The sequence below is a fragment of the Macaca mulatta genome, chromosome 3 (genome assembly GCF_049350105.2).
Source record: "Macaca mulatta isolate MMU2019108-1 chromosome 3, T2T-MMU8v2.0, whole genome shotgun sequence".
Lineage (NCBI taxonomy): Eukaryota > Metazoa > Chordata > Mammalia > Primates > Cercopithecidae > Macaca > Macaca mulatta.
The window spans coordinates 178,937,082-178,950,463 of NC_133408.1; the positions used below are offsets into that span (position 1 = coordinate 178,937,082).

The 13,382-nt window shown below is 45.1% G+C and overlaps 1 protein-coding gene across 2 annotated transcripts in view; it reads right to left on the minus strand.

The window, feature by feature from the left end:
- ZC3HAV1 (zinc finger CCCH-type containing, antiviral 1) overlaps positions 1-11,968 on the minus strand; it is a 74,400-nt gene extending 62,432 nt beyond the window's left edge. For both annotated transcript variants that reach the window (XM_015135016.3, XM_015135015.3), the window contains exon 1: positions 10,049-11,968. In XM_015135016.3, the coding sequence (XP_014990502.3) occupies positions 10,049-10,356 (308 nt within the window). In that variant the 5' untranslated portion in view covers positions 10,357-11,968. The remainder of the gene's footprint in view (positions 1-10,048) is intronic.
- Positions 11,969-13,382: the final 1,414 nt, after the last annotated feature.

Sequence of the window (13,382 nt, forward strand, 5' to 3'; positions counted from 1 at the left end):
AAAGTGATTACTCACTGGGCCTGAAATCCTAGGTGCTACTGAAACCTTTTATCCCTTTTTTATGCCCATGTTATTATGGCTTCTTCTATCCCAAAGTAGCCATAGGTAAAGATCACAGATGCCTGGTTTGGAAGTAAATACAGGCAGAAGCAGTAAGCAAATCAGAACCATTTAATGGATGGAAAAATATATCTACTTATTTTAAATGTTTAATTTTGCCAACTCTGCATTATGTAAAAAGTAGAAAATACTGTGTTATCACATGCTTCATTTGTCACTATTTAAGATTTTTATCATGGTTCACAATATTACAATGTCATTATATTTGTTAGCTTAATTCCTTTTTTTTTTTTTTGAGACAGAGTCTCGGCTCACTGCAAGCTCCGCCTCCCGGGTTCACGCCATTCTCCTGCCTCAGCCTCCTGAGTAGCTGGAACTACAGGCGCCTGCCACCTTGCCCGGCTAGTTTTTTTGTATTTTTTAGTAGAGATGGGGTTTCACCGTGTTAGCCAGGATGGTCTTGATCTCCTGACCTCGTGATCCGCCCGTCTCGGCCTCCCAAAGTGCTGGGATTACATGCTTGAGCCACCGCGCCCCGCTGTTAGCTTAATTTCTAAAGAAAACTGCAGACACTGAGAGTCAAATTTGATCAAATTAAAAATTTGAGATGTAGTGATTGTGAAAAGAGAACAAAAATTCCCAAATGATTCTTACAGGGTGCACCCTGTTGTGTCACGATGTTGCAGAAAACAGCATGTCTCGGCCGGGCGCGGTGGCTCAAGCCTGTAATCCCAGCACTTTGGGAGGCCGAGGCGGGCGGATCACAAGGTCAGGAGATCGAGACCACGGTGAAACCCCGTCTCTACTAAAAATACAAAAAATTAGCCGGGCGCGGTGGCGGGCGCCTGTAGTCCCAGCTACTCAGGAGGCTGAGGCAGGAGTATGGCGTGAACCCGGGAGGCGGAGCTTGCAGTGAGCCGAGATCGCGCCACTGCACTCCAGCCTGGGCAACAGCGTGAGACTCCGTCTCAAAAAAAAAAAAAAAAAAAAAAAAAAAAAAAAAGAAAACAGCATGTCTCTAGGGCCACCAGTCCGACAACAACATGACTCCATGGACAGTGCAGAATTAGTAACAGAAGGAACTTCAGAAAGACTTCTCCTAGATGAATACGCCAGCACAAACAACACAGAACATGCAACAGTAAAATGCAAATCATGTTTCCTTAGTGAAAGGAGCAGACACAAAAGGTCACATATTATTAGGTTCCATTTATAGGAAATGTCCAGAATTGGAAAACAAACAAAAAGTAGGTTAGAGATTGCCCGGGGCTGAGGAAAGGGAAGAATGAGGACTGGTTCCTGATGGGTGTGGGGTTTCTCTTTGGGGTGATGAAAATGTTCTGGAATTCCAATAGTGGTAATAGTTGCACAACATCATGAATGTACTTACTACCCCCTGAACTGTACACTTTAAAATAGTTTTACTTTGGGAGGCCCAGGTAGGTGGGCAGATCACCTGAGGTCAGGAGTTCGAGACCAGCCTGGCCAACATGGCGAAACCCTGTCTTTACTAAAAATACAAAAATTAGCCGGGCGTGGTGGCACACGCCTGTAATCCCAGCTGCTGGGGAGGCTGAGGCAAGAGAATCACTTGAACCCAGGAGAAGAGGTTGCAGTGAACCGAGATCGCACCACTGCACTCCAGCCTGGGTGACAGAGTGAGGCTCTGTCTCAAAATAAAATAAATAAATAAATAGTTTTAGCCATTTTAAAAATGGTAAAAAAAAAAAAAAAAAAAAAAAAAACTGTTACAAACAAAAATAGAGTGCCAAGATGACCAAAAAAGTAAAATGCAAATAAGAAGCAACTACTAAGATGCCAAGTAAGACAAACTTAAAAAACAAGTAATGAGACTTAAAAGGGCTAGAGACACAGAATATATAAAGAATTAAAACCACAATGAGGGCTGGGCGCGATGGCTAACGCCTGTAATCCCAGCACTTTGGGAGGCCAAGGCGGGCTGATCACGAGGTCAGGAGATTGAGACCATCCTGGCAAACATGGTGAAACCCCGTCTCTACTAAAAAACACACACACAAAAAAAATTAACCGGGCTTGGTGGTGGGCACCTGCAGTCCCAGCTACTTGGGAGGCTGAGGCAGGAGAATGGCATGAACCCAGGAGGCAGAGACTGCATTGAGCCGAGATTGTGCCACTGCACTCCAGCCTGGGTGACAGAGCGAGACTCCATCTCAAAGAAGAAAAAAAAAAACACAGTGAGATACAATTTGCATTCTTTGTATTGGCACAAATTTTAAAAAGCTGATGATACCACTTGGCTACGATGTGAGGCAAGGGAAGGCTCTTATTCTTCTGGTGGGAGTATAACTTGGCAAACACACTTCAGAAAACAATTTGGTATTATCACATAAAACTTAAGAATCAAAATTCCACTACTAGATCCCTAGGGAAACTCATGTAACATGTACACAAAGAAGCATATACCAAAATGTTCACAGCATAATGGTTTAATAGCAAAAACTTAAATCAATTTCACTTTGTTTTTTTCAGAGGCAGGGTCTCATTCTGTTGCCCAGGCTGGAGTGCAGTGGCACACTTGCACCTGACCGCAGCCTCATCCTCCCAGGCTCAAGTGATCCTCCCACTTCAGCCTCCTGAGTAGTTGGGACTACAGGTGTGTGCCACTGTGTCCAGCTAATTTTATTTTTTAATGTTTTTGTAGGCGCTATATTGCCCAGGCTGGTCTCGCACCCCTGACTTCAAGAGATCTTCCCGCCTTGGCTTCTCAAAGTACTGGGATTACAGATGTTAGCTATTGAGCCCAGTCTCAATTTTAATAATAAGAAAATCAATGTATAAATTGTGTACATTCATGCAAAAGAAAGTAATGAAAACATTTCAGTGAATCAGAGTAGTCTTTCTCTAAAAGTGGTGGGGCCCAGAGCAAGGTTATAAATGGAGGCTTGGATACAAATGTCTAAATATTTAATAGTAATAAATCATGCTCAGCTGGGCTCAGTGGCTCATGCCTGTAATCCCAGCAGTTTGGGAGGCTGAGGCAAGAGGACTGCTTGAGCCCAGGCACTTGAGACCAGCCTGGGCAACATAGTGAGACCCTGTCTCTAAACACACACACACACAAATTAGCCAGGTATGGTGGCACTAGCCTGGTTCCAGCTACTGGGAGGCTGATGTGGGAGGATCATTTGAACCCAGGAGGTCAAGGCTGCAGTGAGCCATGTTTGCACCACCACACTCCAGCCTGGTGACAGAACAAGACCCTGTCTCAAAAAAAAAAAAAGTATGTATATATAATCACATAATAAAAACTTTAATACAAAAACTTTTAAAATTTGTTATAAAAAAAATTTTTTTTGAGACAGAGCCACACTCTGGTGCCCAGGCTGGTGTGCAGTGGCATGAACATAGCCCACTGTAACCTCAAAATTCCTGGGCTCAAGCAATCCTTCTGCCTCAGCCTCCAGCATTTCTAGGACTACAGGCATGCACCACCACACCCAGCTAATTTTTTTCGTTTTTTATTTAATTATTTATTTTATTTTATTTTTTATTTTACTTTTTAACTTTTTTTTTAACTTTTTTATTTTTTGATGGGGTCTCACTATGTTGTCCAGGCTGGTCTTGAACTCCTGTCCTCAATCCTCTCATCTTGGCCTCCCAAAGCACTGGGAGTACAGCCATGTAGTGCTTTGCATCCAGCTCAGAAAAAAAAAAAAAAAAAAATTAATTCAAATAATGACTATTTCAAAGCCTTCTAATTGGCATAAGTCAAAAAAGTTTGATAACACCAAGCATTAGTTGGCCAGAAAATGAAGAAACGGGGACACTCAAACGTATAAGTATAAATTGGCACAGCCACCTTTATACTAATTTGTCAGAATCTGGAAAAGTTGAAGCTATGTAATATTCAAACCAACAATTCTGCTTCCTAATGATCTACCCTGGAAAAGCTCTAACCATGAGCACCAAGAGACACTTGCATGTAAATTCTTGACAGCTTGATTTGGTATAACAAAAACTTGGAAATATACCATATATCCCTTACTGGGAGGAACAGGTAACTGAACTGTGGTATAAATCCTATGATGAAATACTTTTCAACTCTTTTTTTTTTTTTTTTTTTTTTTGAGACGGAGTCTCACGCTGTTGCCCAGGCTGGAGTGCAGTGGCCCGATCTCAGCTCACTGCAAGCTCCGCCTCCTGGGTTCACGCCATTCTCCTGCCTCAGCCTCCTAAGTAGCTAGGACTACAGGCGCCCGCCACCGCGCCCGGCTAATTTTTTGTATTTTTAGTAGAGACGGGGTTTCACTGTGGTCTCGATCTCCTGACCTTGTGATCCGCCCGCCTCGGCCTCCCAAAGTGCTGGGATTACAGGCTTGAGCCACCGCGCCCGGCCCTTTTCAACTCTTAAAATGAATAAACTAGGTCCTTGTGTAGCAATATGAATAGATCTCCAAAACACAGCATTGAATAAAAATTTGAAAACACAAAAAATAATACTACATTTTGCATATGGATAAAAATATATATGAGGAAGTTATAAAATCATGGAAGAGCAAGATACACACCAAAATCATGATTGAAGCTACTTCTTAGGAAAGAGGGAAATGAGACTGGGGGATGAGAAAAAAATAACCTTAGGTCTGTTATGATTGTTTACTATATTTTAAAAGAGGAGCAGAATTGAAAAATGTGAACACTTATTTATTCTAGGAGGGGAGTTATAACTTGTATGGGTTCAGAATAAATATTCTCTGGTGCTTGTTATATTATTCTTTGCGTTTTTCAGTATTCTATCCAATTTGCGAAATAGTCAACTAGTCCTCTTCCCATCTACCCACCCCCACCCAAAATGTGAACTAACCGAAAAGGAAAGACACAAACAGGAAAGAACCCAGAGGAAACACCCACACTGGCAAAAACCACAAAGCAAGGTAAAGACGCTTAGGCAGCCTGCTTGAAACAGTTAAACAGAAATCATGCAGGCAAAAAAAAATTTTGAATTAATAACTTCATATAGTTACTGGACAATGGAAGTAGCTAGTTAAGAAGTCAAGGCTGGGTGTGGTGGCTCACGCCTGTAATCCCAGCACTTTGGGAGGCCGAGGTGGGCGGATTGCCTGAGCTCAGGATTTGGAGACCAGCCTGGGCAACATAGTGAAACCCCGTCTCTAAAATACAAAAAAGAAAAAAAATTAGCCAGGCGTAGTGGCAGGCGCCTGTAGTCCCAGCTACTCGGGAGGCTGAGGTAGGAGAATCGCTTGAACCCAGAAGGTGGAAACAGCGGTGAGCCGAGATCACGCCACTGCACTCCAACCTGGGGACAGAGCCAGACTCTGTCACCACAAAAAAAAAAAAAAAAAAAAAAATCAAGCAAGGCCAGGAGCGGTGGCTCATGCCTGTAATCCTGCACTTTGGGAGGATGGGAAGATCGCTTAAGCCCAGGAGTTTGAGAGCAGCCCAGGGAAAATGGCAAAATCCCATCTCTACTAAAAAATACAAAAATTAGCTGGGTGTGGTGGCTCATGCTTGTAATCCCAGCTACTTGGGAGGCTGAGGCAGGAGAATCCCTTGAACCCGGGAGGCCGAGGTTGTAGCAAGATCACGCCACTGCACTCCAGCCTGGGCGACAAAGTGAGACTCTGTCTCGGGGGAAAAAAAAAAAAAGCAAGCCGGACGTGGTGGTGCCCACCTGTAGTCCCAGCTACTCAGGAGGCTGAGGCAGGAGGATCATCTGAGCCAGAAATTCGAGGAATTCAAGGTGGCAGTGAGCTATGACCCTGCCACTGCACTTCAGCCTGCGTGACAAAGCAAGACCTCATTTCTAAAGAAAAAGAAAAAAAAACAAAAAAAAAGAAGTCGTGCAGATCTAGATTCAAATACCAATCCTGCCAGCTTCTAGTTATGTTACTTTCAGTAGATTTCTGAAAAACTCTATGCCTGAGTTTCCTATAATAAGGATGGGACTTAAAATACTACCTTAGGAGCTACCCTAAAGACTAACCTGGATATCATCTCCAAAGTGCTTATCATAGTGGCTGGCACATAGTTATTTGTTCGATAAATAGTGATTATTTTTGCATCAGAACTGGGATTAGAACTCCCTGTGTGGGCATATATTTCAGCAAAGCAAATAGAAATATCCAAACCGATTCACCAAAACAATTATCCAACATCGAAGCAAGCCCTGTTGTCAACTAAAATGTATAACTAAAAACATTGCAAAAGAAAAGACAGAAATTACAGGACAGGATAAATCCTATCTATAAATAATAGTACCACAGACAAAATTTTATACACCCAGCACAATGCAAATCGTCCCCCTGTAAACAGAGACCAGTTTACTGAACTGATAGTAACATCAAGATGGGTAGCAGGCCGGGCGCAGTGGCTCACGCCTGTAATCCCAGCATTTTGGGAGGCCAAGGTGGGCGGATCACGAGGTCAGGAGATCGAGACCATTCTGGCTAACAGGGTGAAACCCCCATCTCTACTAAAAAATACAAAAAATTAGCCGGGCGTGGTGGCGGGCGCCTGTAGTCCCAGCTACTCAGGAGGCTGAGGCAGGAGAATGGCGTGAACCCGGGAGGCGGAGCTTGCAGTGAGCCGAGATCTCGCCACTGCACTCCAGCCTGGGCGAAAGAGCGAGACTCTGCCTCAAAAAAAAAAAAAAAAAAAAAAAAAAAAAAAAGATGGGTAGCAATTAGTTAACAGACCCCATTAACTGGTAATCTACAAAGAAAGTCCTCAAACTCACAAGTGGCAGTTTTGGAAGACAAGGTTTTATAACTTGCTGAGAGGAGAATATTTTTAAAACATACTTAGGGAGGAAAAAAAAACATGTTTTCTAGGACCCGAGGGCAAAAAAAAAAAAAAAAAAAAAAAATTCTCCCAGAGGTCCTTATTAGAACATTTTATACATTAATAGATTAAAAGTTTGTAATTCCTAAATTCAAAAGTGATGTAAAACGAATTAAAAATATGGCTCGGCCAATAAACGTTAGGAAATAAGATTTTATCACTCTACTAAAAAAAAATAAACTTTATTGAATTCTCTGGAGGGCCCATCCAAATTTAGATAGACCAAATAATCCCTATATTATATATATTCTTATAAAAGTGGGGGTTAACAACCCAATTAACGACTTTAAAACAATTTTGCTATTTCAAACCAGGGAAAAATATACCATAATAAAATCCATAAAACTAAAATTTCGAAGTGTATTGCCTGCAACAAATTGAAACTAAGTATTTAAATGTTAGATATGTAACATATGAAAACAATTATAAGTCAGGCAAGGTAGTGGCTTAGGACTGAAATCCCAGCACTTTGGGAGGCCTAGGCCGGCAGATGGCTTGAGCTCAGAGTTTGAGACCGGCCTGGCCAACATCGCGAAACCCCATCTCTACTAAAAATACAAAAAATTAGCCAAGCATGGTGGCACACACTTATAATCCCAGCTACTTGGGAGTCTGAGGCAGTAGAATGCTTGAACCTGAGGCAGAGTTTGCAGTGAGCTGAGATCAGGCCACTGCACTCCAGCCTTGGGTGACCCTATCTCAAAAAGTAAAAAAATAAAAATAAAAAATAAATTTTTTAAAGGATTATGTCTACGTAGGCTTTTTCCTGAAAATACAAGTTGGATATAAGACAATCAGGGACATTTGAATACCAACTGGATATTAGATGATATTAAATTGTAATTTTTTTTATAAAAATGTGATTATTGTACTGTATTATGTTAATAAAACAGTTCTTATCTTTTAGAGATACTAAAGTACTTAGTAATCAAATGGTTGCTGAGGTTTGCTTTAAAATAACACATTGGAGTTGGGGACATACGGGGAATAGGGAGAACAAATGAAACAAAACTGGCCATATTTTGAAAACTGTTTAAATGAAATGATGAGTACAAGGGGCTTCATCATTTTTTTCTCTCTACTTTTGAGTATGTTGAAAATATCCATAGTAAGAAATAAAAAAATAAAAAGCATATGTATTTCAAACTAAAAGTCAACACTAGTTGGTGAGGAATTTGTCATAATAGAAAAGATAGTAACAGAAAAATCATAACAAAGCCTTCCAACCATGTTATTTGGTGTAGTGCTAGAACATGCTAGAATGTTCCTTCCTTTTCTATCCCCGCCCTCTGCTCTCTTCTCCTTCTCAGATACTTCTTCGGTGACCAGCGACAACTTAGATGATTTCCTCAATACCCATAACTCCCAGCAACTCAGAAATAACCTTCAAATTATTGCCTCACAACATATTAAAGAAATTTTTAAATAAAGGAACACATTCAAGAACTTTTTAAAAACGTTAGAGTGAGCTGAAAGGGTTTTTGCTGTAAAGAAATTTTTTTAAAAAATATATTGTGTCCTCTACCTCATCCATCTAAAACACTTACCTTTGTGTGTTTTATTAAACGTATACTGGGGGTGAGTGACTGGAGTTTTTGTAAGTTAGGTGCGTGATCAAAAGTTTGCTGACCGGGTCGGACGAGGTGGCTCACACCTGTAATCCCAGCACTTTGGGAGGCTGAGCAAGACAAGTGGATCACCTGAGGTCAGGAGTTCGAGACCAGCCTGGCCAACATGGTGAAACCCTGTCTTTACTAAAAATACAAAAATTAGCCAGGTGCGACGGCGCGTGCCTGTAATCCCAGCTACTCGGGAGGCTGAGGCAGGAGAATCGCTTGAACCCGGGAGGTGGAGGTTGCAGTGAACCGAGGTGGAGTCACTGAACTCCAGCCTAAAAAGTTTGCTGACCACCATTTTAAACCCTGGGATACAATTCAAAGTGTTTAAGAATGGGCCAAGTGTAAAAAGTACTCTACCGAGAAAAGTAATTGAGCAGAAGCACATAGTGACAGAAAGGGTGGAAGGAAAGACTGACCAGAGAGAACCATTGATTAATTCCACAAGGCATTCATTCAGTTCATTGAGAAATGAGATGGGAAGGCGGAACCCGCCAAGACGGGAAAGAGACTTCACAAAAAGGATTTGGTGATGACAGATTGTGAGGAAGAGGATTAAGACCCCCCCTGGGGGAAAAGATGAGTTTGACTCTATGGACAGGACACATGCGGGAGAGGAAGGGCCTGGGATCAAGGGAAAGGCCTGGACAGCGAATGTGGACCTGGAAGCCATCTTTTCAGATGTGCAGCTGTCCCCGAGGGAGCAAGCTCTCTTAGTGAGAAACTGGGAAGAAAATCACTCAAGAGGCTTAACCCAAACCTTGCAGCACACCTGCATTTAGACGAAAAAAAAAAAAAAGGCAAATGGAAACATTAGCAGCGGCCCGAGAGGTAAGCCGCACTGCTTCCAACCGATTTAAGAGAGTTGTCCCAAGGCAGGTGGTCAACTGCGCGCGCCACCGTGGAGAGACCACCCGGAGGGAAGGCCCGCGGCTGCTACAGATTCAGGAACCTGGAAAAAGACTACCCCTGTTAAGCGCCAGGCATCAGAAAAGCGGTGATGAGGGGCATGGGGGTGACCAGGAAGGGAGGGACAAGCAGAGAGACCTGCGGCTCGCTCTGGCGGAGACGGACAGGGGGCCCAGCGCGGCTGGTTGCTGGCTCCGCCACGTCTAGGGAAGAAGGTAGCAGGGAGGGAAAGACTCAAGATACCAAAGAGTAGAGGCTCTTTCCTTCCTTCCCAACCCTGCCTCCCGCTTCTCTAGGCCCTGGCTGGCTCCAGAGCACTTTATTCTTCTGATTGGTGCGGGCGGGCCGGGAAAGGGGTAGAGGTTGAGCCTGGTCTCCGCTAGGCACTAGCATTTTAGCCATTCTCGAAAAAAGGTCTGGAGGTGCCGGAAGGAAGGGAACCGTAGAAGCGCGGGTCCTGCAGGGGCTCCCAGAGGGGAGCAGAGAAGGGAGTGGCTGAAGGCAGAGGCTGTCAGGTGCGGGGTCCCGGCGAGGCCGTGCCCCTCCCAGAACAGTGCCCGCCTGGACAGTCCACCCAGACCAGGGTTGCGGACAGCGCCCCTCCCTCCGGGTGCACTTACCGCTCCGACTGAGAATAGTTGCACCGGCCCAGCAAGTTGAGCTTGCAGAGATGCAGGTTATCGCAGGGTCTCTGGCAGTACTTGCGACGGCAGACCCGGGCTCGAGTGGTGGCCACCACCGATCGGGTGATCCCGGCCTCGCCGCTGGTTTCCAACACCACAAAGCGGTCGGGCCCGGCTACCTGCAGCACCTCACAGAGCTGCGGCTCAGACAGCGCGATCTCCTCGAGCAAAGCGTCCAGGGCCATGCGGCCCCCGTGGGCGCACAGGATTTTGGTGATGAAGCAGCACACCTCCGGGTCCGCCATGGCGCGCTGGCTGTGCTGGCTCCGCCGCGGCGCGGGACTCGGTTCCGCGGAAATCGAAACTTACAAGTGTACAGGGGCGGGCGCGGGCGGTGCTCCTGCTGGGCGCGCCCGGAGTCAGCGAGGGCGCGCTCTCCGTCGCCGTTAGTCCAGCCCAGCGATCCACTCTCCGCTCTCAGGTCAACAGGCTAGCTCTCACCGACCGGGTCCTAGTGGCAGGTTTACAGCCGGCCGCAAGGGCAACTGGGTGGAAAGAAAGAGAACGCGCGGGCAAATCCGCTGGTGACCGCCTGGGGTGGCCGCTCTCGGTTCTAGGCTCGGCGAGGGTGAGGTTCCCCAGCCGGGCTCCGCGTGGCTTCTTTAGAAAGAAGAGAAACTAAAAGCGATCTTGGGGCTCTGGCCGGTGTTTTTATAAGCCAGCCGACTGAGGCGTGTGACGCAAGTCTTGGGAGCCCTGTTGAGGAGTGCGCACCCCACCCATTCCCGGAAAGAGCAGACCCTAGCGAGCGCTTCCTGCGAGCCGTGCGCTCTGCCTCCGTTGGTAGTAAATCTTCCCAGCAACTCCATACTGTAGATATTATTATCCTCACCCCGAACTTGAGGAAGTAACTTGCACAAACACGCACTGGCATCAAGCGGAGCTCAGATGCCACCGAGGTTCCCCAGATCGCGTCCCCAAGCCCCAAATCGTGGTCTGCCCGGTCCAGGACCGATGTGTAACTTTCTCCTCCACCACCGCGCCCTCTTAAAGAACAACGATTGTCACTCTCCCTCGTTTCTGCCTTCTCACGAACTTCTGGACGAACCACTTCTTGACGTGGTCTTGCTTACCTAGAATCGCTAACTCGGTGCCCTGAACCACTGCCTATACCTCAATCACGATGGACATGCTAAGACTTATCCCAAGATTTCAGATCGGTTCCTCCCTGTAGAGATTGGGACAAGAACTTTTCCACCGTGGGGACACACTTTGACCCCCAGAGTTGACGTATTGTTTTTAAGTGAAAACATTGAGCTACAGAAGAGGTAGAAAGAAATCTTAATGAAACTTCTCTTATCTGACTAAAGCAGAAACTCCCGAAAACATGGTGCCATTAACAGCCTCTCAGAGTATTCAGCTGCCAGGAAGATAGACTGTCCCATTACCATTAGCACCAAAAAACCCAATGGGCTAGGTACGGTGGCTCAGCCTGTAATTCGAGCACTTTAGGAAGCTGAGGTGGTGGGAGGATTGCTTGAACCCAGGAGTTCAAGACTAGCCTGGGCAACATAGTGAGCTCTCTACAATAATAATAATAACAACAACAATAATAATTAGCCAGGCATGGTGGTGTGCACCTGTAGTCCCAGCTACTCGGGAGCCTGAGGTGGGAGGATTGCTTGAGCATGGGAAGAGGCTGCAATGAGCCGGGATTGTGCCACTGCACTCCAGCCTGGGCAACAGCGCTGAGACTTTGTCTCAAAAACAGAAAACAACCCAATCGAAACTTACAAACTCTCCTACTGAAACCCTGAAAACTTCCTTTCTGTTAAGTTGAGGTATATAAACCTTTACTTCTGAGTTTTCTGTTACTGGAAGCTCCTCCTTGAATGTGTAAATAAACTTTGTCTTTTCTCCTGTGTCTGTCTATTGCCAGTTAATTTTTAGGACTTCGAAGACAGGACACAAGTTGAAGAGGAAAAAGTGGGTTTTTTTTGTTTTTTCTGTTTTTTGTTTTTTTCCAACATCTTCAAATAAAATAGATGGGTCATTGATCAGATAAGAAATACATCTTTTTAAAAAATAATAGAATCGGCCGGGCGCGGTGGCTCAAGCCTGTAATCCCAGCACTTTGGGAGGCCGAGGCGGGCGGATCACAAGGTCAGGAGATCGAGACCACAGTGAAACCCCGTCTCTACTAAAAATACAAAAAATTAGCCGGGCGCGGTGGCGGGCGCCTGTAGTCCCAGCTACTCAGGAGGCTGAGGCAGGAGAATGGCGGGAACCCGGGAGGCGGAGCTTGCAGTGAGCCGAGATCGCGCCACTGCACTCCAGCCTGGGCAACAGCGTGAGACTCCGTCTCAAAAAAAAAAAAATAAAAAAAAAAAAAAAATAATAGAATCTGGTTGCCATCTTAGAAATTCTTCAAAATGACTAATGAGAATTCTCCGCTTTGTCATTCATGGTAGATAAACCCTCTTTCAGGAATAGAGTACTTTGTTATGAAAACCAGCCAAACATGGCGGCCACATAGGATCATCTCAGGATGTCTAAGAGGGACATCTTGTTCCCTCTAGCTGCGGCTTCTATAGTTGTCTTTTAATCCACTTGGCCTTATTTGTGGTCTGACAGGTTCCCAGGGACCTTTTATTATCAAATCAACTAAGTTCCAGATGTTTATTGACTATCTTCTATGTGGTCCTTACATTAGTTAGTAACATAAGAACATGCAGAAGTTTAAGAAACAGTCCCTGCGCTCAAGGAGCATGTATGGGAAGACATGAAAAAATGCTTGGAAATATAAGCAAATTCGTGGATAAACGCTGCAATGGGAATATACAAGATGAGAGACTGAAGAGTCTAGTTTGGCTACAGTGGTTGGGAGAATAGACATAGAATCTACTCCAATTTGAAGCCATGAAAAATGATTTAAGGGCCAGGTGCAGTGCCTGTAATCCCAACACTTTGGGAGGCCAAGGCGGGAGGATCATGACCCTCCTGGGCAACATAGTGTGAGACCCACCTGGGCAACATAGCAAGACCTCATCTCTACTAAAAATAAAAATTAGCCAGACATAGTGGCATGTGCCTGTAGTCCCAACTACTTGGGAGGCTGCGACGAGAGGATTTCTTGAGCCCAGGAGTTCAAGGTTGTAGTGAGCTACAATTGTGCCACTACACTCCAGCCAAGGCAACAGAGGAAGATCCTTTTGAAAAGGGAAGAGAAGGGAAATGGAAAGTGAAACAGAAGGGGAAAGAGAAAGGGAAAGGAAAGGGAGTAAAGGAAAGGAAAGAAGGGAAAGGAAAGGGGAAAAGAAGAACGGAAAGT